Genomic DNA, 26674 nt, shown 5'->3' with positions numbered 1-26674 from the left:
ACCTCATGAAACTGAGAAGCTTCTGCATGGCAAAGTGAAAGACCCCCTACAATAGCTTTAGCTTGACTGCTGTAACGCCATTTTGCAAGGCTTAAACATAAAGAACAGGATATCTGCGGTTCAGGGGAAGAAGGCCAAACAGGAGTTCATAACTATGGTCGGCCACCCGGCCTTGGGAGAGAAACCATTGAGTCAAAACAGGATATCTATGGTGGGCCACCTGGCCTTGGGGAATAGACAGTTGGGCTAGGAAAACACCACTGTGCCCTAGACAAGGCCAGGTCAGCCACACACATCCAAATTCCGAGATGTCCCCAAGTTCACCCTGGCCTTATTTGAATCAACCAATGGGAACCCTGTAACTATGCTTCTCGCTTCTGTAACCGCGCTTCTGCCCCTGGGATCCTATAAAAAGTCCCCCTTTCCCTAGGAAGGTGCGCAAGTCCTCTGAGAAGTCGCCCCAGGTACCTGTGTATTCAAATAAACCCTCTTGCTGTTTGCATCTGATGGATGGTTTCAGCGTGTTCCTTGGGTTCGGGGTCTCTCCTGAGGGAAGATCTCCTCTGGGAATCTTTCAAAAGGACACTGTCTTTTGGACAAAGTGCAGCCTACAAAATGGGAAAAGATTTTTACCAATCACAAATTGATAGAGGGTATTATCCAAAATGTATAAAGAACTGAAAAACACTAGATAGTAAGATAACAAATAATCCAATGTGGGGGTGGGGGAATGGAGTATAGATATAAACAAAAAGGGTAAACTCAAATGGCTGAGAAATACAGAAATGTTCAACATACTTGTCATGAGGGAAATGAAAATCAAAACTAAGTTGAGATGTCCTGTTGCATTCATCAGAGTTGCTAAGATCAATAAAATAAATGACAGTTCATGGTGGTGAACTCAAGAAAAATAAATGTGCATGTGCTTAAAAAGAAATGCACATAAATGCAGGGTCCTCTTTGTAATAAAAACTGAAAGCAACTAGGTGTCTAGCTATCAGATTTTTCTTTATCTGTTTCAGCGGACTATTGCTCAGAAATAAGAAGCAGTAAATTATAGAGACATGTAAATTCTAGAGAAGTCTGGAAATGAGACAAGGATATGCTGTGTATTTCTATTTGTATACAATTCTACTAACTGTATACTTGACGATGCCAAAGAAGAGATAACTGGTCACCTAGACAGGTTTTGAGGTTATGGTCAGAGAAATTAACCATAGTAAAGCAAGGGCAAGCCTTTGAAGATAGTGTGTGCACTCTCTCCCTTAACTGTGGGGCTTTCATGGAAGTACATCAATGCCAAACTGCATTCTATAAATAGATGTAGCCTATTCCATATCAATTATACAGCAATAAAGATATCAAATCAAGTTTAAAGGAAAAGCTATTTGTTTTTAAGAGTAAGTCGTGGTTTGACTGTGGAAGATATTTTAGCAGATTTCTCATTGAAATATCATTTTACTTTATCATGGTCTCTTTTACCTTGTTCTCCCTCTCTGTTCTTGATCCAGCTGGGATCTCCCTCTCCTCTAAGCTCTCTTTCCCTAGACCCTTGCCCTCCATTACCCCCCCCACACACACACACACATCCAGTTTGCTCATGTAGATCTCATCCATTTCTCTGTCATTGGGCAATCCTTGTGCCTTTCTTAGGGTCCTGTTTTCTAGGTAGCCTCCCTGGAGTTGTAAGTAGCAGTCTAGTCATCCTTTGTTTTACATCTAGTATCTACCTATGAGTGAGTACATACCATGTTTGTCTTGGGAATAGGAAGAAGCAAAGTGCTAGAGAGGTCCCCAGAAATCCACAATGATACCTCCCCAATATACTACTGGCAATGGTTGAGAGAAAGCCCCAACTGATCTACTCTGGTGATCGGATGGCCAAACACCCCAACTGTCATGCTAGAACTCTCATCCAATGACTGATAGAAGCAGATGTAGAGATCCACGGCCAGGCCCCAGGTGGAGTTCTTGGAGTCCAATCATCGAGAAAGAGGAAGAATTGTATGAGCGAGAATTGTTGAGACCATGATTGGAAAAAGCACAGGGACAAATAGCCAAACTGGTGGAAACACATGAACTATGAACCAATAGCTGAGGAGCCCCCAACTGGACCAGGCCCTCTGGATAAGTGAGACAGTTGATTAGCTTGAATTGTTTGGGAGGCCCCCCAGGCAGTGGGACCAGGACCTGTCCTTAGTGCATGAGCTGGCTTTTTGGAGCCTGGGGCCTATGCTGGGACACTTTTCTCAGCCTGGGAGGAGGGGACTGGACCTGCCTGGACTGAATCTACCAAGTTGAGCTGAATCCCCAGGGGAGTCCTTGCTCTGGAGGAGATGGGAATAGGGAATGGGCTGAGGGGAGAGCTGGGTGGGGGGAGGATAGGGGATTCCGTGGCTGATATGTAAAATTAAATTAAATTATAAAATTAAAAAATTTTCAAAAGAAACTGTAAAAAAAATATCATTTTTCAGTATAAAATGTGGTTATAAAGGACAAGCATTCCAACATCATCCCACCCATCCCCTATTTTACGTATCTATTTGCTTTTTAGTTGAAAGTAGATTCTTCTCTCACACAATACATCCCCATCAGTTTCCCCTCTCCCTCCACTCCCCCTGCACCCAGATCCACACCCTTCCCTTCACTTTAGAAAAGAGCAGGCCTCCAGGAGACAACAATGAAATATGCTTTCTCTTAGAGTTAGGGAAGCTAATGCTTTTCCTAGCCATTTCTCTCAGTGTGAGCTTAGATCATCCGGTTCCCCCTCCAGGACTCCTTCCACATGCTCTGGATTTCTTGCTTTTCTGTACCTCTGCAACTAACTCATACAAGCAGTGGTGAGGTGACCAGGAACAGGCATTCCAGAACAGCCTTAGATGGCTCCATGCTTCCATCTTTTCACCATGGACCAGTGATAAGAGAAAGCGAGGCCCCTTGAGCTTTGTCGATGTAAACTCAGAACAGTCTTCAGAGTCAGCACCTTCCCTTCTGCTTCTGTTACTTAACCAGCCTGTGGTGGTTAGAGTATTTCCAGAAAGCGGCCCCAAATATTTCTTTCTTATAAACTTTTGTAGCAGAATTTCAAACATGTAATTGTCCACCAAGTAACCTATATTTTCCCACATATTTTGAGTATAATTTTTGCAGACTTGGATTCTGAAGCAGTTAGCTTTCTAAATTGTTGAGAGGTAGGAAACCTACCTCAGTCCAGTGTTCCTAATTTTAATTCGAACTTTCCTTTTTAGCCTGATTTTGATATCCAGCATATGACATCCACTGGGGCCCCAGCTGTCCCCATCTGTGGAGTTCTTTGTCTAGCTGTCTTCTGCATATAGATTGGACCTTATTGTTTCCAGGTTCTGGATGTGGGTGTTGACTCAATCCTAATGTGGAGTGTTTCCAGAGGATGTGATGTGATTGGACAGGGGAATGCATACTGTTTCTGCACTTGTTCATGTGTAAAAGTAAATATTTAAAGCACTTTCCCGAGGACAAAAACAGTGTCCAGAACAGCACAGGAATGTATGGAAATTGTAACAGGGCACAACTGACTCCATGATGGTAGTACCATTCAGGATGTAAAACTCAGCATGTACACAGTACCACTGGCCAAAATGAAAACAGAAACCTAATCCATCCAAGTCCACAGTTCTGAGAAATTCTCTAAATGTTTTAACCTTGCTTTTTGGCTTCTGCAGCTCTGCTTCTTGATAATTATTTCTGCTGACTAAAGTATGAAAAACCCAAAATACGTCTTTTTGTGTTTAAAAGCTCACCTCAAGAAAGACTTGGTGCTACACTGGGACTCCTAACAGGCAGTGTAGCTGCCAGCCAGTTAATACTTTCTGTTGACTTAAACCCTGTCTCTGCAGTTCCTCTAGTGGACAAGCCGCAGTAGATCACCTGGTCCTCTGAAGACAGGGCTATGTCAACCAACCCTGGAACTGTCTTCCTCTGATGCCTAGCCACACATGGGAATAAACATTGTCTACATTTTAAAAGCTTCTTCTTGTACTTGTCTCAAAATGATAGGATCACCCTCTAGATAACCAATTGCTCATCCGTCATCTGTGTGTTCGCACATCCTTTTGCTCAATCTCAGCAACACACTTTCTGTTGTTAGCTTGGACTCATGGGTAAATGAACTGAGCACTCTATAGATTGCTACAAATAATGCACGTTTTTATTGATTGCTGTTGTACTCAAATGTTTTGTTCATTCATTTAAAATCCTTTGTGCTGTCTGATTTGATAGGATGGGACAGTGTGCCCTTTACATGAGAGAGTATCATTTGATGATCTGCATTGCCTCCTCATGCTGGGTCTTCACTTTAAAAAGTCATTTAACACCCCTGTGTTTTTGTGTTACAATCTATAATTGGATGGATTATATAATAGACTTGTACTTGAACTTTGGGTCAAGGATTCCTTTAATAATTAATAAGAGCCATGTAGACCTTACTCCAGAATAAAAACTAACTATAATTTCAGAATATTCATGAATCCCTTCATGACAAGTATGGCCTAATAGACTAATTTATTCATGATGCAATTAGTGAGTTGGTGTCCATGACCAACGGCCACACTAAGTTCAGGGACAGGGGAGAACAAAGCATTGTTGCTGCTATTAAGAAACTTTCACACAAAGAGCAGTGGCCACATGTAAAGCTTGACTACAAAAGATCAAGGGGTCGTGATGTACTGCTGCCTTTCTTGGTGAGAGGTAGAGTGGTGGTGTTGAAGAAAAGATGGTCCCATAGACTCATAGGGAGTGGTGTTATTGGAGGTATAGCTTTGTTTGAGTAGGTGTGGTCTTGTTGGAAGAAATGTGTCACAGGAGGTAGGCTTTGAGGTTTCAGAAGCTCAAGCCAGACCCTGTGTCAATTTCTCTTCCAGCTGCCTGTCAATCCAAATGTAGAACTCCCAGATACTTTACCAGCACCATATCTGCCTGCATGCTGCAGTGTTTCCTGCCATGATGATAATGGACTAAATGTCTGAACTATAAGCTAGCCCCAATTAACTATTTTCTTTTTATGAGAGTTGTTATGGTCATGGTGTCTCTTCATAGCAACAAAAACTCTAACAAAGACGTGGGTAGGAAGGTTTATGAAGAAATAGAATTAAGGATGGGAAAGATGGGAGAGATGTGTGGAAGGAATTGACATGAGTTTAAATATCATTAAGTCAGGAGAAAAGGTGAAAACAAGTTTAGGAGTTTGAGCTTCATGTCCACAGCATAGAAGCTATTTCACGGGCTTGGGGGCAGTGAGACAATATCCAGTGTGTGCTCTAAAATGAAGGTTGCAGCTATGGGTATAGAAAGCATGAGGACAGGTCAAGGAGGAGATGTGTGAGCCCCAGGGAAGGGTGGTCTGAAGGAAAGAGCTCAGAGAAGCGGGACACACAGGACGTCTCAGAGAGTCCCTGTTCTTTTGTGCAAATGTCCAGGTGTAACTTCTCTCCTGGAGTCTAGAATTTATACATGACACTGGTTTCCTCATTCAGTACCTCATCAGGTAGGTAATCACAACTACCTCAAAGGGGTCTCAGGTTGTTTCATAACATTAAATGTAGCAGACTTGGAAAATACACATAGCCTGGAAAAAAAGCTGATCATGAATATAAAATATTTATTGTTTTGACTGTTGCTTATGCTTTGTTATTTATCCCAAAATTCTACCTTGACTTTACCAACTCTTGAGTCTTTCAGGAAATATACTGTGAAGCTGTGTTGCCTATAATCTTAGCACTTGGGAGGTAGAGGCAAGAGAATTAGAAGTTCAGCAGAGTGAAGTGAGTGCATGAAGATGTTGAGACCAGTCTGGGGTCACCTTGTCCTGGTCCCACCTCTGGTGGAAACTTCCTACCCCACCAGAGGTCAAGCCAGCTCCCTGAACCTCAGGTAAGACTGCTTCTTCACCTTGCCTGTGCCCGCCCAGCATGACCCCAACCTCCTGTCCCCTCCTTGTTTCCATATCCTCTGGCAGAAGCCTCCTATCCCCCAGAAGCCAGACAAGCATCCTGAACCCCACAAACCAGGCTAGGTCCCTAAAAAAACAGACAGAAGCCTCTTACAACTCCAGAAGCCAGGACAGCATCCTGAACCACAGAGGATGAAGCCATGATCAGAAGCCATGCACATAGCCAGAACTCCAGCCTCCAACTTAGTGGCTACCCCTTGCTGGACCAGAGGTCATCCAGGACATCAGAAGTCCAGCCTCCAACTTGGGAGAAGAGCCTCTACTCAACCACAGGCCACTCCAGCCAGAAGACCAGAGAGGAAACAGAAACCAAGAAAGAAAACACCCATCCAACATAGACAAACCCAGAAGCTGTCACCTAGACCCATAATCACTTCAAATCCAGATGCCTAAATGTAAGTATAAGAACACAATCAACAGCAGCCAGGGTAATATATCACCACCAGAGCCCAGCCATCCCGTGACAGCAAGCCTTGAATATTCCAACACAGCTGGAGCACAAGAAAATGACCTTAAAACCAATTTGATGATGACCATAGAGATCCTTGAAGAAGAAATCATTAAATCTCTTTAAAAAAGTCAAGAAAGTCAAGAAACAAACAGTTGAAGGAGACCAGCCTGGGCTACATGAAACCCTGCTCCTGCCCCTACTGCCCAGGAAATGGTGTCTACCTTCATGCTTTGGCATGTGGGTACCAAAAATTGACAACATTTATTTAAAAGATTGGCTTTTGTTCACACCTTCGTTAGAAATTAGTAGTCTAAGGGGTGTAGCCTAACTTTATGGCTCTCTATTGTGAATTTTTGTTCTAATGTGACTGTTTTGATGGTAATGTCAGGCAAGTTTGTAGATTCCAGCTGACGGTATGTTTTGAATTAAGTAATGTATGTTTTTTGTTTGTTTGTTTTTCTTTTGGTTCAGGATGGTTCTAGCCACCAGGAATATGATGGTTATATTTATTTATTGTCAACTTAACAGGATCTAGAACTGACTTAGAGACGACACTTCAGGCACACCTGTGAGAGGTTACTTAGGTTAGATAAGCCTGATGTGAGTATTGTCTTGAATTTCATAGCTGCAAGGGCCTTCCTAGTCCTAGAAGTGCATTGAACGTACACCTAAACCAATGTGGTTCAGGACACAACCCAAATCTGCCCTGCTGGGTTGTAGGTCTCTGCTTTGTGCTAGGGTACTTACAGAAAACTGGCCCTGAGGACTGGCCTAGTGATAATGTTGTAGGAGGTTGGAGGATGGATAATAATGAAGTGCCTTGACCATGAAGGCTGATGTGAGACAGAGCCACATCCGAACATCACAGCAATCTAGCATGACCTAAATACAGTCAACTGCTATAAAGAGGGATTAATGATATCTTTCCTTCTTGGAAAAAATAATAATTTCTCAGAAAGAACATTGAATTCTATTCTAAATTGAAGATAGCCCTTTAGCTGGGCATTCCAGCTTCCATCAGGCTATTTGAAAGGAATGTGCTCATCTGGAAAAGAAAGGAAGGGAGGCAGGAAGGATGGGGGAAGAAGGGAGGAAGGGAGGAAGGGAGTAAAGGGTAGAGGGAGGGAGAAAAAGAGTGAGAGAGGGAAGGAAGAAAGATAGAAAATACTACTCAGGTAGCTTTTAATATTTTGGAGAATATTTATTTCTTTTTCATCTAAGCTGAACCAAATAGAAATTCCATTGAATAGTACAGACTGTGTAGTGGAGGGTGGTGGATCGAAGTGAGGGTCACGGAGACACACAGTCACTGGTCCTTGTTTCCCATCACCAGGTGATGAGTCTCGGAGCTTACCATGGGTGGAAAGAAACAATATGGCACATGCTTTATAGACTCTGCTAAAGAGACAAGAGATACCACAAGACAACGACACTCCAGAATTGTGTTCTAGCTCAGAGCTAAGTCATTCTATGTAAAATGAAAGCCAGTATGTAAAGCTGTCCTCCCAAAACAATAAGAACATATTAATATATGTTCTTATATTAATATATGTTCATATATTAATGCTGCTACAAGCAAAAGAGAGTTTATGGAGAATATAACATTTATATCTGATTCAAATCAGCAATTATTAGCCTGAAAAATGGGGAGTAGATTTAACAGGAACCGGTGACCCTTCTTCATCACAGTGTGATGGTTACCTGGGACGTAAAAGATCTATATATCACTAAGTACTCCATATGTTTGACAGGCCAAAGATACATTTCTAAAGTCAACAACTGTGTTTCTCTCATGCTTCAGACTAACATTCAAACTGATTTGTTATACTGCACAAATTTTACTAGTATTCATAATTACTATGAAGATTTACAAAACTCTGCACCCTACAGCAACTGCTAAATACCCAGTAAAAGCGCCCTACTGATTTAGCCAGTTATGGAAAGGAAGACGTTTAGTGTGATGTGTAGTGTTGATCACATATATTCTGTTCATTGAAACTCACAAAACCAATGTAGACTTTTAATCCTCTGCTCTGGCTTTGTTAGAATTATTTCTATTTTTCTTTCCTGTTGTAAAATTGAAAATTTCTCCTTGAAATATTCAGTGTCGGTGCCAAAGAAAAAAGATAGCATTGCAGAAGAGTAGGCATGGAAATGACTCCCAAGGTCATGACCTCCCTTTTAAGTGTGGGCCTGCTGTAGGTAGTAGCATTATATTGAGGGAGAGGGCAACTCAGTTTATGGTCCCTGGGCTCTGGAGAAGCAGGAGACTGGCCATACAAAGGGCCCCTTGGAAACAGGGATGGGAAGTTGGAATCCTAGGTCAGTTGTGTGCTTTGAGGATCTATTTTCTTCATCAAGGTCATGTCTGGGTAGCTCAAGGTTAGCTCTTATCACCTTTGACAGAGTCATACAGATAACGTGCCTGAGTTCAAGGTTCAATGGAATTCTTTTCAAAGGGGAGTCGTTTTGAATTCTAACCCTGGGACCATCAAAAGGCTAGAGATGCTTATGACAGGCTTAAGACTTTTAAAAATACTTAGCTGATTTGTATCCTGTTGGTTTGAACTTTGAAAGGGGCTAGTGATTTGTCTTAATCCTACTCAGCAGTCTACCAGCAAGGGTGGTGAGCAGAGAGGGCCAGAAACAGTGTTACATCTGTTGTCCTTGGAAACTGAAACTGCATTCTCTCTCTCTCTCTCTCTCTCTCTCTCTCTCTCTCTCTCTCTCTCTCTCTCTCTCTCTCTCATGGTTTTAAGCAGCTACCATAAACAGGTATATAGAAGCATGTATAATACATGAATATAGTACATATAAACATATATTTATATATCATAATGTTCTACTTAAATTTGGACCCAGGCCTTCTACATTTTGTCAGATTTCATTTTAATTGATACATTTTAAAACTGTCTTTGGATTGAACTTATCTTCCCAGAACAACCTTTAGTCATTTAATTTAATTTTTTCTGATTAATGTCTTATTTTAGTCACATAATCTTAATGTGCATTTAATGATTGTTTTAAAAAAGTGTTTAAATTCTTAGCTCACAATGTCATCATTTTCCTCTTTAACTGCCTACCAGCGCATTAAGATTAGAATGTGCTTATGTATATCTGATTTACTTCATTTTATTATTCAACATGGATCTAAGAGAAAATCTTCCCCTTATCTTTAATTTGCTTAGTGGAAGAATTGTCTTAAAATTTCTTACATGGATTTGTCTGTCCCCTTGGAAGATTCCAGACATGCATGTTCCTTAGGAACTAGTGAATTGTGTTTATAGTTTTAATTCCCCATCTCCCTCCGCTTCCTTGTATTCCTGAAATACAGTATTTTAAAAAGCTTCCAAGTCAAGTGGTTTTTCAATTACTTTTGGTGGACAACAGTGACCCCTCGTGGATTCTGGGGGCAATAACACATGACCTTTTCAGAGGAGGTAAATTTTCTCTTTACGTTTTAGAAATTCTGGACTTTAAAAACCTCTGTGGACGATTTGTGTGAGTAATACTCATCTTAGAGTGAAAAATACATCCATTAGGAGTTTCAACACCTTATATTCTTAATTATATGGCATACTGAGATAGCAGACCTAAATATTTAAGTGTGATGTCTGAATAGCTATTCTTGAATGCTGTTATATACTTGCTTTACTCTTATTTACCTGAAAAGTCTCATATTTTAGAAAGGTAACTCTGTAAAATACAGAGAAGAAAGATTTCAAGAAATAAACATTCTGAAAAATATAAATTTTGGTAATTATAAGACAAAGATAATGATTCTCTGAAGATTTCAGTAGTTAAATGAATAAAGAAGCAATTTTTGTTCATAGAAAATGAGAGGAAAATGCTTTGATAGTTCCTTGACAGGAAAGCACACTTCCAGTATTTCGGGTTTTGGGGAAGGGTTGGTCGGCAACAAGCTAGCCTTTTACGTTTTAAAAGCTCGAATGCTGCTAATATCGTCACTGTATTTTAAAGGCATGAACTATCTACAAGCATACTATTTCCATATTAAACCGTGGTATAAGCATTATGTTTTTTCTCTCTTATTTGAGTTTTCTGAAAATGAACTAGATATATCTGCTCATACAATATTTCAAATCTTTGCGGGGTAATTGCGCAAACATCTCTATAAGCGACTATGCCTTCTTCTACCACAAGAGGGCAGCACAGACCTTTTGATTAGAATTCTACTTTCAATGGTTGACATTATTTGAAATATCTTTCTGAAAGATTATCTTCCTTCCTTCCTTCCACGCTGGAGTGAAATTTAAAGGCTACGTCTTGTTTATAAAACAGAAGTATTTAATACAGTTTAGTGAATGTCTCATGGAAGGAACAAGTCTTAGAACGGCGGGTCGCAGGTTGCTTTTACGGTTGGTTTATAGCAATCACAACACAGCTACTTAAAACACATGGCTTAAAAAAATCCATAACAGAACAGGAAGTTCACAGGAGAATCCTAAAGTATCTGATATTCTGTGCATTTTACCTTATGGTTACAAGGAAAACTCCAGAAAGATTAAAGCTTATTTAGTTTTACATTTTTTTGATTATGAAAATCTATAACTTTTTCTTTAATATTATAATTATATTAAATATTCCAATGGTGAAATTATTTCCCTGAAAAGCAGCTCAAACTCAAAATTACAGCCACGGTCATGTGTTGATAAATACAAAGTGAAGCCTTTGAAGCAATGCACTCGCGTAAGTACTAGTACTGTGCGCGGTTTGTACAGGAGGATGAGTGTGCAGAATAACTTAAAACAGCTTCCCGCCTCTCGGAGCCCTGCAAAGGCGTCCCCGCTGTCAGTCCCTGGATTTCTCTTCCCTTTCAAGGTCTCCAGGCTCGTCCCGCGGCAGCCGCCAGGGGGCGCCCTCAGGAGTCCGGCGTGTGCCTGGGCAGGCGGAAGTGCTCGGCTTTGGAGCGGAGCCTCTTTTCCTGGGGGTTGGCGTACTTCCACTTGGAGGGAGACATTTTTAGCTTTTTCCTCTTCTTATCTGTGCACCACACCTTTTCGCAGTATTCTTCCACTCTCTGGAAGTTGCTGTAGCCAATCAGCTGCATGAACTCCTTGTACCAGGGTTTCGTGCCCTGAGGTAGACTGCTTAAAGGGGGGCAGGGCATCTTGTGATGTCTTTCCTCCTCGGGGTCCTTGTGAAACATCCCCTCCACCTTCTGCTCTTCCACCACCTCCAGCGTGATTTTACGCACAGTGTGGACAAAGCCGTGCTCTACCGTCTGGCAAAAATAGGTGCCCGCATCTGCTTTGCGCACTCTGAGGAAGAGCAAACCCAGGTCCATCTTCACCACTCTGTCATCTGTCTTCACCTGAAAAAAACCCAAAAAACAAAAAACAAAAACCAACGAGTAAATAAACAAGTGACAACGGAGTGTTGTGTAGTTCAGAAAACATCAACCTGTGTCCCTTCCGTTACTTATTTCTTTCTCCCCTTCATGATCACACCATGTGATTATGACGGTCTACAAAGGTGCTAAGTAATTAAATGAGTCCTGTGTATGTGCCCTGTCCCCTTTTACGTTGGAAGCTACATTTATCAATGACATTGAGGTTATTTCTCACCAGCACAATAAAGAGCTAAGCGCATGCACATGACAGAGCATTCACCTTAATGAGTCTGAGAAAAACAATCCACATCAGCATAGCAGTCGACATTAAAGCAGAGTGAAAATTTGCCTTTTTTTTTTTTTTTTTAAATGTCAGCCAATAACGTCTCCCAGGTCCTCTGTGGGGTTCTGTGCTCCCATCATCGTGACTGAATATTCAGAAGGGCTCTCTGTTTATATGCTGGGATTCTGTCACTGTCTCTTCTAAACGGCCTACTGAAATAGTTCAGTGAGCAACACTGCATTCCTATAAGACTGTTTATTAACAACTATTAAAAGCAAACAAACGAAATCCAAATTCCATTAAAGAAATCTATAGTTTAGGGTAAGTTTCAAGATATGCTTAATGACCAAATAACTCCTTTTTATGCTTTGGACATATTTAATTACACATGTTATTTCTATAAATAGATATATACATAATTCAGAAAACAAGGTCACAGGAAGGATTTTGATGGGTAGCTCATACTTGGTCATCAATACCTGTATTTAATGAGTATTTTATTTGATATTGGACAGAACTAGCTTCCAATACTGGCATGGCTATTAAGTCAGTGACTGAAGGCCTTTGTGTTTACTTCCTGCCTTCCTTCCTTCCTTCCTAAAAGTGGGAATCATCTAGTGACTTGAGACTGCTGTGATTATTGTGTGCAGTTACATGGTCTCTACTCCACCATGTTGTCCACATGCATGGATACTCCCAGGTAAGACGTGTTTCTCTGATGTCTGTGATTTTATGATAATGGTAGATGGACAATTCAGAGCATTCCAGAAGACTTCCCCATGATAACACCAGCTCAAAGCTGTTTCACCATTGCTGATTCAAACAAGTTGCAGAGGCTGCAATCACTGTAATCGTGACCATTTGTGGCCTAGTAGAAGGTCCTAGCAGGGCTACTGGCCTCTGTTCTTCCCAGCCTTGACCGGAGTGGCATGGCAGAAGACATATCTGATGACTCCTGAGTGAAAACTGGGTCACTCATGCAAGGACAACACGGTGTTGGTTCTTTAATCAGAAATTACACCCTGCATACTTAGGAAATTTTAAGTTCTGAGGCTTCCACTTGGTAGTTTTTTCTAGTTATGTATAGCAAATTAGAAGCTTCAGAGAGAAGCAGTTGAGACAAAAAGGCTCCATACAGTTTTCATCCCTGATTCTCTTCATTAGGCAGGACGGGGCTCTGGTGGGAGGATGTAGCTGCCATTAACTCAAGGGCTCCAATGAGGCCAAAGGCGGCTTCTCTGCCTATGAATAGACTTGTTAGCATGACAGCTAGTGATGAGAACATTCTCAGCACTGACCCTGCCTACTGACACATTTTATATATAATTGAGACAGGAGGTTAGTATCTAGAACATATTTTTAAAACTACAGAACATAAATTCCAAACATCCAACAAAGAGCCAATGAACTCTAAAGGGACTTAGTCGAGCTGTCTACTGTCCCTACTCCTATACTAGACATGGACTCAGCCTTGGTTCAACTGTGAGTCTGCCCTTCAATGCACATCTGTCTCAGCCCGTGACTTTGGGACTCCTTGATGATACCAACCCAAAGACAGCCTCCATTATTTTTACAACATTGCATTGGTTGCAGATGGGCCTTTCTCCTCAAGCATTTCTGTAGTGTGTGTGTGTGTGTGTGTGTGTGTGTGTGTGTGTGTGTGTGCTATTATCCTGCCCTGATTGTCTCCAGTTCTCTTTTCTGTCTTTGTCAGATGTCAGATGAGTATTTCCATGTACTTATGACCTTTCTATTTCTTTGTATCAGCCAGATTCCCTAAAATGGTACATTTTATACATGGATACTCCATTGTCTTTATGTTAATTTAATTAATGCTAAGATTTATATTATTCTTTTACAACTTTGATTCACTAATTTTCCATTCAAGCAGCCCCTTTCATTTGCTACCTTTCCCAGTTCTGATAATTACATAATTATTCAGCACTCTTACCCTCTACTGATGAATATTTATATCTGTCTACATATCCATCATCTATCTATCTATCTATCTATCTATCTATCTATCATCTATTTATCTTCTATATTTATCCATTATCAATCGATCGATCAGTCTATCACCTATCTGTCTATCCTTATCGACAATCCATCACAACCCTCATCAGCATTTCTGCAGTGGTAACCCTGACAACCATGCTTTGCCCTCACTGGTTTTATTGCTGTCTTATCCCACACTTATCTCTCTGAGACGGCCTCACAGCAGACTCCCCCAACTCCCCTTTCTCTCTATCCCTTCTATCGGATTCTCCTTAACAGCATCTTGGGACTCTTGCTCTCTTCATTGTCTAGGAGGATTTTCTAGGTCTTGTAAAACCCCACCCCAACAGACCGATGGAATTGCATACACCAGGCCACCACCTGTCCTGTAACACAACACCTCTCCTTTCTTACCATCATTTTTCCTCTTCATCTCCTCTCTACACTTGAGCACATGCAATGTTCTGTGCACATATATGACAGTAATTTCCTTTGGCTTTCCTTCCTTCCTTCCCTCCTTCCTTCCTTCTTTCCTTTATTCATTCAAACCATGCACCCTCAAACACCTACAGTGAGCATTATCTGCTGTCTTCCTAGTGTTTCCCATGAAAGGGAATGACACATGAGGAAATACAAAATTGTCTAGCATCTATTTGGATATTTATGAAAAATAAAGTGAAATCTAACCCTATGTTCAATGGAACTAGGGGTGTACTTCTGTTTAATTTTGATATATGATATATAAAGTAGTATTTTATTCATAATCAGAAAATCAAGTTTGAGAAGCACCACATTATAGGCATGTGAAATCCAGAATCCAAAATGAATGAAATGAATGAATGAATGAATGAAATCCAGAACATCACAAAAACATGACAGTTACCATGGGAATTGTTCTATATCAGTTATTTGCATAACAGATACAGTCTCATAATTTTGTTTGCCCTTCCTGGTTACAGTGGATTCATATTTTATCCTCAGAAATAAGTCCCAGTATCCATTATGTAGACTAGAGGGCCTTAAAAATTGAATGTGCTTCTATGGATGATGGACATCTAAAAGTAAAAATTACTTAGAAACTTGTATTTGCATTCTTTCCAGGATTTAATCTTTCCACATTAGTTATGTTGGCTACCTCCAGCATCAAATCTTGATTACAGGATAATTTTCTACAACTGTGCCTTTTGTCTGCAGTCCAGATTTTTGTGGTCAAGAAGATGGTACACTCTCCTGGGCAATCTATAGAAACACAGAATTCTTACTGAAATTGGTTTGACTATTCTTCACCGTTAGGATTGATTCAGGATGTATCATGATATCAAATAAAAAAGCAAGATTGAAGCAAGAACTGTGCACATCTGGGAGTTGGTCAAGAAGAAGCAGTGGCACTCATATGTACTAGATATGTGATCCCATGTTTTGCACTGGAAAGGGACAGACATGGGCCTTGAATTGGTTTGATGCAGAATACATCTAGTAACAAAATCAATTTAGTCAAAAATAAAGACAGTCTATTATTTTATCTCACCTGTGTTTGATATAAACAATGATTGACTAACAAAAAAGTATCTGAAAAGATAAAAGTAAATATTTTCCTACTAAATCATGTCCTAATATAACCTGTTGTATGACAGAGATGGTTGATAACTAGAGAGTGAACTGCTTATTGTTGCCTCTGTGGAAGTTTTGCACTACACAGGGAACAGATATGAAAAAGGAAAGTTTTTGCCTAACATAAGAAGACACTGAAAGTCATCAGGATTAAGAATTCGAATTTGCCGTGTGGTGGTGGTGCATGCTTTTAATCCCAGCACTCAGGAGGCAGAGGCAGGTAGATGTCCATGAGTTCCAGGCCAGCCTAGGCTACAGAGTGAGTCCCAGGAAAGACGCAAAGCTACACAGAGAAACCCTATCTTGAAAAACCAAAAAAACCAACACACACACACACACGGCATCCAAGATGGGTAAAACAGCTCAGCATAAAATTGCTTACCATCCAAGATTGGTGGCCTTAGTGTGATTGCTGCCATCCAGGGTAAAAAGAGAGAAATGACTCTCAAAAGTTGTCTTCTGACTACTACACACATGGTCTCACTCACACAAACTCATCATACACCACGCAATGTGGACAGGCACACACACAGACATATACATACACATAGCCGCACACACACACACACACACACACACACACACACACACACGAATGTGATGATAATTGTAGGATATCTGTATACTGTGTGAAGATATATTATTGTGACAGGTTTAATAAAGAGCTGAACAGCCAATAGCTAGGCAGGCAGTATAGGCAGGACTTCCAGGCAGAGAGAAAGGAAGTAGAAAATGAATCTAGGTGCAGGAAATATGCCAAGGAGACATGAAGGGAGTTGCCAGCCAGAGGCAGAGGAAGCATGAGTGGTACAGAGAGATGAGGTAACAAGCAACAAGACAGAACATAGATTAAAATAAATGGGTTAATTTAAGTTATAAGAGCTAGTGGGACAAGCCTAAGCTAAGGCTGAGTTTCCATAATTAATAAGAGGTCTCCATGTTATTTGTGAGCTTGCAGTCCAAAGAAAAATCTAACTACATATGATGATTATAACAAATAATTTGAAAACTCCAACATATGAAGGGGAAATTTGAGATATCTGTATTAGAATTGATTGCTATTTAGAATGTGCAAATAAGCCAAGTCTACATAAGGAAAATAAGAAAATTCACAGAAACAGGCAATTCAAAGGAGAAACTCAAGTGTTTAATAAGTACTCAAGTTCACATTTAACCTTACTTGGGATTTTAGAAATGCACATTTTGGGATGGGGATGGGACTCACCTTTAGTCCCAGCTCTCAGGAAGCATCTGCAGGAGGATCTCTGAGTTTAAGGCCAGCCTGGTCTACAGAATGAATTCCAGGAAAACCAGGACTATACAAAGAAACCCTATCTCAAAAAAAGCATAAAATGAAGTAAACAAAGAGAAATAATTGCATTTTAAAGATGTTATATTATGTCATAAGACAGAGAGAAATATTAGAGAAACAGATCATTTCAAGTATTGGTGAGATTGTGGAATCAGGAACCCTCAGTGCTCCAGAGTGCATGTGGTACAGGAATTCTGAGAGCAAGCTTGCAATAGTCACAGAAGTGAACAATGCTGACAGCCTGTCATGCAGAAGCTCACACTTGGGTCTACTGGGGTTATTTGCAGAGGTGATTGTTATTAAATAAACAGAAGTTACAATGGCTGTGCCCTTACAAGGTGTTAGCTCTCCACCAGGGTGAAAGATCCATCATATCAAGGATACGGTATAAATCATGGTGCAGAGTTTTCAAAGAAATAAGAATAAGACAAATGCATCAATGGTTTTACTTTTAGAGTCCTTCATGCCCAAGATATCAAATAGCTGTTTATAATGCAAATGCAGAATTATACTCCTTCCAATCATTTTACAAGATATACTGGCAAGAAGGTAAGGGTGTGGAGAAAGGTGGTCCAGGAACTATAAAACCAAACAAGAGAAATTTTGCAGGAAATCACAGCCATCTGTCAATAGTTAAGCAGGATTAACTAAATTATCTAACTGAAGTAAAAATCAGGAATCAAAGACAACAAAATAAAACGAGAGAAACAAGGAAAAAAATCTCTGTGTTTTTGGATTTTTTTTTTTTTTTTTTGTAATCAGTGGTTTGCTTTGGCAAACAAATGAACTAAATTCATTTCTGAGCTCTGTTCATACATAACATGGGAACATAGGCACTTGGACACCCTGATTGAAGTAAGTCTTAAAGGGATGTCATTAACTGTCCAGAGACAAGACTGTCAGAATAGAGGAAAACTAAGACGAGAAAGGTGAAAGTTCACACATAGAAATGCTCACTCTTTTCAAGCAACCAAACCAAACCAAACCAAAAACAACAACAACAACAAAAAGCTCAGCACCGGGAACTATACAACTGTCATAGAAGTGAGTTTAACATGGGGTTCCTAATGGCCAAAAGAACAAGGAACATATGAGCAGTTCTAAGGTTCAGGATGTCTTTACATACTCTGAGAATTATCCTTCGGGCAATTTTATCTTCCCTGGTACTAAGTCCTGTGGAGATCTTCCCTTCCCCATATCTCATGAAATGACAGACGTCAGAAAATGCTGAAGAAAAACACATAGAATTCTTTAAAGCCATTATCTCAGTGCAGGTGAAGGTGAAATGCCCAAGTGCAGCCCAACAGAAGCAGTTCTATGGAGCTCAAACTACATGTTCACATGTGCAGCTCTCTGCAGGCTTATCTCCACACAGGTTTCCTTTTCTAGACCATGTGAGCCATGTTCTTGAATAGAGTAGTCAGAAAATGAAGGGAATTGGTACACTTTGCAGTTCACATGTCTGCCGAAGGCCTGCTGCATGGCCATGTTAGCTGGTTTCATCAAAATCCTGAAACATACTGATCTCAGAGGTAGAAAACACATGTATGCCCCCTGCTTCCACAGATACAGGATGATATAGTTTATGCCCAAGGATTCTCAGTGTTATCGTGGAAAATTAACAGAAAAGAGATTCATCCAAGGCTCTCGGATGAACTCTATTTCTAGAATTCTCATTTCTATTCTTAAGAGAATCCATTCTCCATTCATAGAATGGGAATTGTGTGGAATCTTTTACCCTTTCATCAAAGTAAGCAAGCTAAATGACTAATTATGTCTGAACCAGAAAAGAGTTGGGACATTTGATATTATGAAGTTTTCTTTTTTCATTAAAACAAGTTCCTAATGTTTACTGACTGCAAACATTATTAGTTTTAAAATGATGAACATTTTTAATGGGCTAAAAAGGAAACATCAAAATTACTAAACAAATGTTTCAAATGGGGCAATAATTCATGCACTTTGTGTTGTGAAAACAAGAAAAACAAACCCTGATGTGGAAATGAACCCCACACGTTCCATGCACTTGTGTAAAGACAGAGGTACAGGCTTCTGGGTGCCATCGATCCTGGATATTTCTTGTCCTTGGTCAGCACTGATGAAGGTCAGAAGAATGAGTCACTTAGCAAACAAGATGGGAGACAAAGAATGGAGTCTTACTCCGAAACTGTTTCTCCTTTCAATGACATGACTTCAATATCAAAGGTGGAACTTGTGTCCCTGTCCTCATGGGAGCAGCCATCTCCACAGGTCTGGCTGTATACAGTGTCCTCATGGGAGCAGCCATCTCCACAGGTCTGGCTGTATACAGTGTCCTCATGGGAGCAGCCATCTCCACAGGTCTGGCTGTATACAGTGTCCTCACAGGAGCAGCCATCTCTACAGGTCTGGCTGTATACAGTGTCCTCATGGGAGCAGCCATCTCCACAGGTCTGGCTGTATACAGTGTCCTCATGGGAGCAGCCATCTCTACAGGTCTGGCTGTATACAGTGTCCTCATGGGAGCAGCCATCTCTACAGGTCTGGCTGTATACAGTGTCCCTGTCCTCATGGGAACAGCCATCTCCACAGGTCTGGCTGTATACAGTGTCCTCACAGGAGCAGCCATCTCTACAGGTCTGGCTGTATACAGTGTCGCTGTCCTCATAGGAACAGCCATCTTACAGGTCTGGCTGTATACAGTGTCCCTGTCCTCATGGGAGCAGCCATCTCTACAGATCTGGCTGTATACAGTGTCCTCATGGGAGCAGCCATCTCTACAGGTCTGGCTGTATACCGTGTCCCTGTCCTCATGGGAACAGCCATTTTACAGGTCTGGCTGTATACAGTGTCCCTGTCCTCATGGGAACAGCCATTTTACAGGTCTGGCTGTATACAGTGTCCCTGTCCTCATGGGAACAGCCATTTTACAGGTCTGGCTGTATACATTCAATACAGGAGCATTGAACTCTTTACACAGGTGGAAGGAGAGGCTGACTGCTGGTAAGCATGACTATTACATTTCTCAGTGGGACTGAAGTGACTTTGATGAATTTGCATGGCTTAGTGGCTTTGCTTTAGGGATGATATTGGGAGTAAGGCACAATTGGAGATTGGGGGCTGGTATCATTTTGTGCTTTCTCTTGAAATTTACATAATAAAGACACATTTGTGTATTATTTAATGTTGACACAATGTTCACAATAAGCTATATTGAAGTCAGACTATTTCCAAAACATACTAACATATATTACCATTTAAACTGAAAATTCACAATGGTAAGATCCATAAGAAGAGCAGGGAAACACTTCATCTATGGTCACCAAAAGATAAATTGTATCAAATATTGCATTGATCTTACGGACCAAGTGTTTGCTTTTCTGCTATATACTAAACTGGGATGAGAATGATAGGTTTATGTAGTTGGTCTTCAGAATGCGTCCAAACTTCCCCCAATAAATTTATGACAGTTCAACTCACTATTGAAAGCCAATCTCCTTACAGTATCATTAGGACATTTTATGAATCAAGAGCAAAGTCCGAAAGATGGCACTTCAAACAAGTTGTTCACACTGTTCCTTAGTTCTAGTAAGACTCCGTTACGGTGACACAGGGCTCACCAGACAGTGAAGAAATGGTTTTTTCTAATAGGTCTTTTTCTTCAAAATACAAGAGTACCTTTCACAATGATACTTGTTGGGTAAGGTTTCAGTCTATCAGAGTTTTCATCAAGCCTTTAAATCTAGGACCAGAACATTTTTTCCATAAAGAGCTATGTAGTCAATACTTGGTTCCTTATGAATTATGGTCTCTGCTATCACTATTCCTGAATTAATGAACATATAAATCTTGGTGAATAATGCATGTTAAAATATCCCCCATTTACTGAATTCTAAATATAATGTTTATGCATTTCAGAGAAAGACAATATTTCAATTATACAGGTAAATATTTTAACAAGAAATACATTTTGCCTAATAATGTTAGGATTGAAATTTTGCAATTATTTGGGGGGTCTTATAAAAATTGTAGGAATTAGAAATCAATAAACTAGGGAATAGTGGTGATTTGGATTTCCTCATAGAATTTTTTTTTCAACTAGAAGAAAATAACAATTTACATCCTTTTCAAGTTTGGTCTGTTGTCTTAAACAAAAATGGTATGCAAAAACATATGTGTCCACCAAATTTAATCAATGACAGCAGACCATCGGAACAGCTAGCCTTCATCTGTGGATGAAATCACACTATCCACTTAAATCAACTATTGTTCGTCCCCCATTCAGAGGAAGAGACATCTTTGCTTCTGTCTTTTTGGTTGGGAGCCTAGCCTTAATGGTGGAGCCATCTCACCAGCCCAGTCTTTGCCTATTTTAGAACCCAGCTTGTCTCTTTTCTCTGGGATCAGTTTCTCTCACACATGTTCTTTATCTCGCTTCACCAGTTAGCTGCACCCCCCCCCCCCACTGGCTACTTCCTTTCAACTATAAACAGAGCCAAGCCACATATTTCAAAAGAAACAAACTAAAACTCATGGTTAGCCTTGTCTCCTAATTCCTCCCTCTCTCTTATCTCAGCTTTTGGTAGAGCTCACTGCACCGACTGTTTCTCATTCACCACAGATGTGTGCCTAACCCTAACCCTGATGGCTTCTTCCCCAGCCACCCCACTATACTGTCAGAGCTAGAAACTGAGTGTGAGTTTTCTGCATTTGCAAACGATGTCCCTGATTCCCATATCCTACCCAATTTCTTCTCCTAGGCTTAACCATATCCCAGTCCAGTGTTTCTGCCTCTAATAACTTAAGCTATTCTACTCTAAAAGTAGTAGCAACTTAATTTCATCTCCATGATGTACGAAGTAATGCTGACTTTCTCAGAGAAATGTTGGAAGTTTTATGTTGGTTACTGTGTCTAAAATCCTTAGAACAGCACAGGGCCCACAACAAGCACTGAATGAATGACAGCTATAATCACCACCTGTTTCCTGTTTCTTTGGGAAGCTGTCACCTAATTTTCTCTAGCATGTATGGTTTTCCTTTCTTCATAATTTTAGCTCCCATTCATTCTTAATTGTTCATTCAGATAACTATGCAAAGGGAGGTGGCACTGTCCTCTGCCCCATTCCCTCCCAAACTGGCCCCAGACTATACTTAAACCAGAGTAACTTGACAGTCCACGAGCTCTTACAGAAGTACCCATCTCTCTGTGCTTCAGAGGTTTGTGTTGTTGTTGTTGTTTCCTACAAGGGCTCATCACCAGACTTAAAAATATTAATGGAAAATGCAGGGGTTAAAAATATTAATGGAAACAAATGCTTAGGATAGTGAAAAACACACAGGCTCAGAGGACAGCAGTTTTATGGTAATGCAGGGGCTCTCTTTTACTGAAAGACACCAAGAATGAAAACACATTACTGCATATACTGTATAGCAATGATTCCTGGTATCAGAGCTCAGACTGGGGCAGATTCAAATTATGGCAAGCCTCTTAGATACTTGAAAATGAATAATATGGCTTCGTCTCCTAAGCTGAAGGAGCCTGCTTGAGTGTATGTAAGGATTACACTGGCAGGCGCCAATGCCTGAACTCCTCCTATGAGCTGTCTTCTTGCTCTTCACCCCTAAGCATTTAAAAGTGTGTTTTATTCTGATTTCAGAAGATTTTCTCATTTTTCAGAACATTTAGTAGAACAAGGCCTGGTCCTGAGTTTATTTTATTAGGTGTGAGTTATTACACATTCTGGGTTTCAATTATTTTGATTATAAAACTATGTTTTAGAATGGTTGTAATAGACTATACAGTCCTTGATACTGAGACAATGGATGACTATAAACTAACATCAGGTCAGGGATTCCTGAGTTTAAACACTGGGTTTGTCACTGGCTGTACATGGGCTCTAACCTTCTCAACTTTACTTTCTGTATGCAAGAAGAGAATAACCACATCCACTGCTTTGTTGAGAGATCTAGCAGTAACCAGGGAGGCACCTAGCATAGTCCTGTGTGCAGTAGGTTTACAGTAAGGAACTTCTATCGAAAGAACTCCAGGGCTCTTGTCCTCACTCAGCATATGACAATGTTATGTCTAGCAACCACTATATTTAACGGTTTCACTCAATATTTAATATGCCTATAGCAACTGTTAAAAAACATACTTAACTATGGAAAATGTCTTATGAAGTACAAAGAATAGCATATTTTAATAAATATTTACAGATCTAATAAAATGAGTAGCGATTGTTTCCACATGGTGTATTTAAGGAAACAGGAAACTCTAAGATGTAAAGTAGAGAGAACTGCCAGTACCCAGGGTTTAGAAGACAGCCAAACAAGGTTTTAGATGTTGTATGGCAATCCAGGAGAATAATATGATCAGATATTTTCTCCATATAAACACGCCATCTGTGGTAAAACACCACAAGATTTAGTGTAGCAGGTACATATAGATACTTGAAAAAGGCAGAATTCCTAGAATCAAAGATTTCAGTTTAATGGAAGGGAGAGGTTTATACCCTATGGTCTGACAAACTTCTTACAGTTTATGAAGTGAGGAATAAATTTTGACTGTTACTGCCTAGAGTACTATGCACAACATCTTCAAAGGAGCTAAGAATTTGCTAAGTAGAATTAAACATCCTTCATTATATCTACATGTGGCAAGATGATTACTGTAGGTCTCAAAGTAAATGAGACACAGAAATGATAATGAATGAAAATGAATGTGGAATGGAACTCAGGGCCTTCTAAGTCATTCTGCTTCAGTATAGAATATATACATCCACCTCTGATGCACTCAGCAATTTTCTCTTGCTTTAGCTTATGAATAATTAAATGCATGTATTGCTGTGTCTATTGAAACCATTAACAATTTGACTATGCCATGATTTTCATACAGAGAGTAAATTCAAAATCCCGTACGTCAGTAGCCATATCAGTCAGTGAAATTAGGATGCAGTTGGCAAGAAGGGAGGCAGAAGCAGCACGGTGGGAAAGGAGCTCAGAGCTGAGCACTGATGGATGCCCCGTGTCAGAATGACTTCAGATGAGGTAGTCTCATCTGCTGTCAGTTCCAAATGAGAAGTGGAGCTCACTGCGTGAAGAAGCCTACTCATGGAAGAATCATTTCTGTCTTCTGAAGCCCGAGACTGCAGTGACTGTGGACTATTCCCAGGTCCCCTCCTGCCAAGTGTCACAGTGGAATTTAAAAAGCCATTTCATGTCACATTTGAGAAGTGGAAACGCACTGGAAATAAATAAACAGCTTAAGTGAGTGTGGTATGTTGCATTAGCTTTGCTGTTATGTTGCCATGAAAACTTAGGAAAGCTCTGCTTTCCTCATAAACCGCCATATTATCCCTAAGCTTTAGTGTGGTAAAGCTCTTTCCTTTTTTCTGATTTGAACTTTTTATGATACAGTATATTTTGATCATGTTTTCCCCTCACCAGGTCTTTCCCCACCTTCTTAACCACTCAACTCTATTCCTCTCTTCTCTCTCCCTACCCCTGCTCCTTTCTTGTCTCTAAAAAAAAGAGAAATAACACCAAATATATTTTAAAAATCAATTAAATAAAACAAAGCAAGGCAAAATGCCAAAACAGAGCTGGGTGTAGTGGCTCAGGCCTTTAATCCCAGCACTCAGGAAGCAGAGGCAGGCAGATCTCTGAGTTCCAGGCCAGGTTGGTCTACAGAGTGAGTTCCAGCACAGCTAGGGCTACACAAAGAAATCTTGTTTCAAAACACCAAAACAAAACAAAAAAAGCCAAAACAAAATAAATAAAACAAGAAACCTGGATTTGGTTTTGTGTTGGCTAACTCACCCCAGCCAGATGCCTGCCTAGGTTGATCTACCCAGTGGTACTCCATTGGAGAAAACCGGCTTTCCATTTGCACATAGTTTCCGATTGCTAGCAGCTTCTTGGTTAGGAGTGGCTCTGTGTCCACTTCCTATTCTCAGTGCTGGTACTCCATCTGGCTTGAACCTGTACAAGCTTTCTTATCTAATGAATATTCAAGGACCCAGGATTTATACAATTCCATCATCTCTCAAGTGTACCATGTGACTACAGACTAATCCTTTTAGATTTTTACTTTCACCAAAGTCTAAATAGAAGTATTTTTGGGGAATTGGTAATTTTGACTTCAGGGACAGATTTAATCTCCAGTGAAAAAAATGAAGTAGTCTTTTCTACTGATCATCTATCAGACACACACAGCTCTCCTCTGCACCAGGCAGGGCTGTAGGTACCCTGTCACTTACCCAACTTGAAAACTTCTCCTATTAACAAAGGCCATCTGTACTATGTTCAGCAAGATCTTCCTGCTGCTTTGAATAGTGTTCTTGCTGCATTATCGTTCCACTTGTGAAAACAGAACTGGAATCCTTTAATAAGCATCCATGATCTCCCCTCCCAAGGCTCTACGTCCTGGACACAGCCACTCCCTCATCTCTCCTTTCCTTTCCTACAGTGGCCTCTAGGCCATTCCAAACCTGCTTTAATGCTGCCTCTCTGTCTCTCAAAGTAGAAAGGCCTCCTAATCCTTAAGTGACCTCACAAATTCAATCTCCAAAGCTCCTCCAAATGCGGAGAATGTTGAGGTTTGCCTTTGTTCCCAGTTGATTAGAACCCTATGTCAGTGTCTTAAATTTGATTAATGTTATTCTTATATGTTAATGACTTTGCTATTTCTCAGTAATACTGCTTTGATGGATATAGTTTAAGATTTTGCCATGGCATATATCGTGAAGCTGTAAGAAGTTTCAGCAGGAAATACATGAAATATCAATCTCCATAATTTAAAATATCAGTTCATATGCTTATATAAAATAATCTTTTGAAATATAAATAGGTTTATAAATATATGTTTATATTATAAAATTTTATTGCATATAAATAATACTTTAAAAAGAAAACTGATTTTTAAAAATTTGGGTGTGTATGTGTGTCAACATGCACATCGGTATGAGTGCATATACAGGCCAGAAGACAACCTGGTTTCTTGTCCTTCATGGTGTGTTTTTGAGACAGGTACCTTCACTTGCCTGGAGACTGGCGAGCAGGCTAGACTGGCTGGATCCTAAGCCCCAGAGATCACCTCCCTCCCCTCCCAGCATTGGGATTTCAAGCCCACATAACCATGTTTGGGTGTTTTATGTTCCAGAAACTGTAAGACATATTTAGCTCCATGTGGTTTCATTTTAAACACCCATTCATGTATTTTCTGCTCACACGCTCTAGGTAAGACACCAAGTGCGAATGGGTAGCCATGCGTTACCTCTTCTCTTCTCATATCACGTCCTTTTTGAACAAACCAGATGACTTTTGCTTGTAAGGACCGTGGGGTGCACTCCAGCAGAGTGCTGTTGCTCTCTATGCCGTAAGCCAGCCTCTCCTCAGTCCTGTCCAAAGCGTCTCCTACAAGAGAAGGACGACAGCATCAGTCTCCAGGCTGGAAAGTTATTGCTAAATGTTTTTTGTCTTGTAATTGTATTCAAACCCCACAGCGATGCAAATAACTCTTTCCTGGTTGCTACATTCTGCACAGTCATTTAAACTAATTATTTAGAACGCCATAGGAAAGCTTGGGGATTAAAAGGCAAGAAGACAATGAAGTGGGATAGGAGGCGGACCCTGGGAACTTGGTTTCAAAATATGGGGCTTAGGACAGAGATCAACTCAGTGGCACTGTCCTCTGGTAAGGCTGG

At 40.4% G+C, this 26674-nt stretch overlaps 1 protein-coding gene across 1 annotated transcript in view; it reads right to left on the bottom strand.

Annotated features, from left to right (window-relative positions):
• Positions 1 to 7623: 7623 nt before the first annotated feature.
• Positions 7624 to 26674, bottom strand: part of Sema3e (semaphorin 3E) — a 118485-nt gene continuing 99434 nt past the window's right edge. Inside the window, exons 16-17 of the mRNA XM_036181873.1 lie at positions 26245 to 26384; positions 7624 to 11772 (exon numbers count right to left, since the gene is read on the bottom strand). Of these exons, the coding sequence (XP_036037766.1) occupies positions 11320 to 11772; positions 26245 to 26384 (593 nt within the window). The 3' untranslated portion in view covers positions 7624 to 11319. The remainder of the gene's footprint in view (positions 11773 to 26244; positions 26385 to 26674) is intronic.

Source organism: Onychomys torridus, chromosome 3 (assembly GCF_903995425.1).
Source record: "Onychomys torridus chromosome 3, mOncTor1.1, whole genome shotgun sequence".
Classification (NCBI taxonomy): Eukaryota; Metazoa; Chordata; class Mammalia; order Rodentia; family Cricetidae; genus Onychomys; species Onychomys torridus.
Note: the sequence above shows the minus strand (reverse complement) of the source record. Positions and strands in the feature narration are given on the sequence as shown.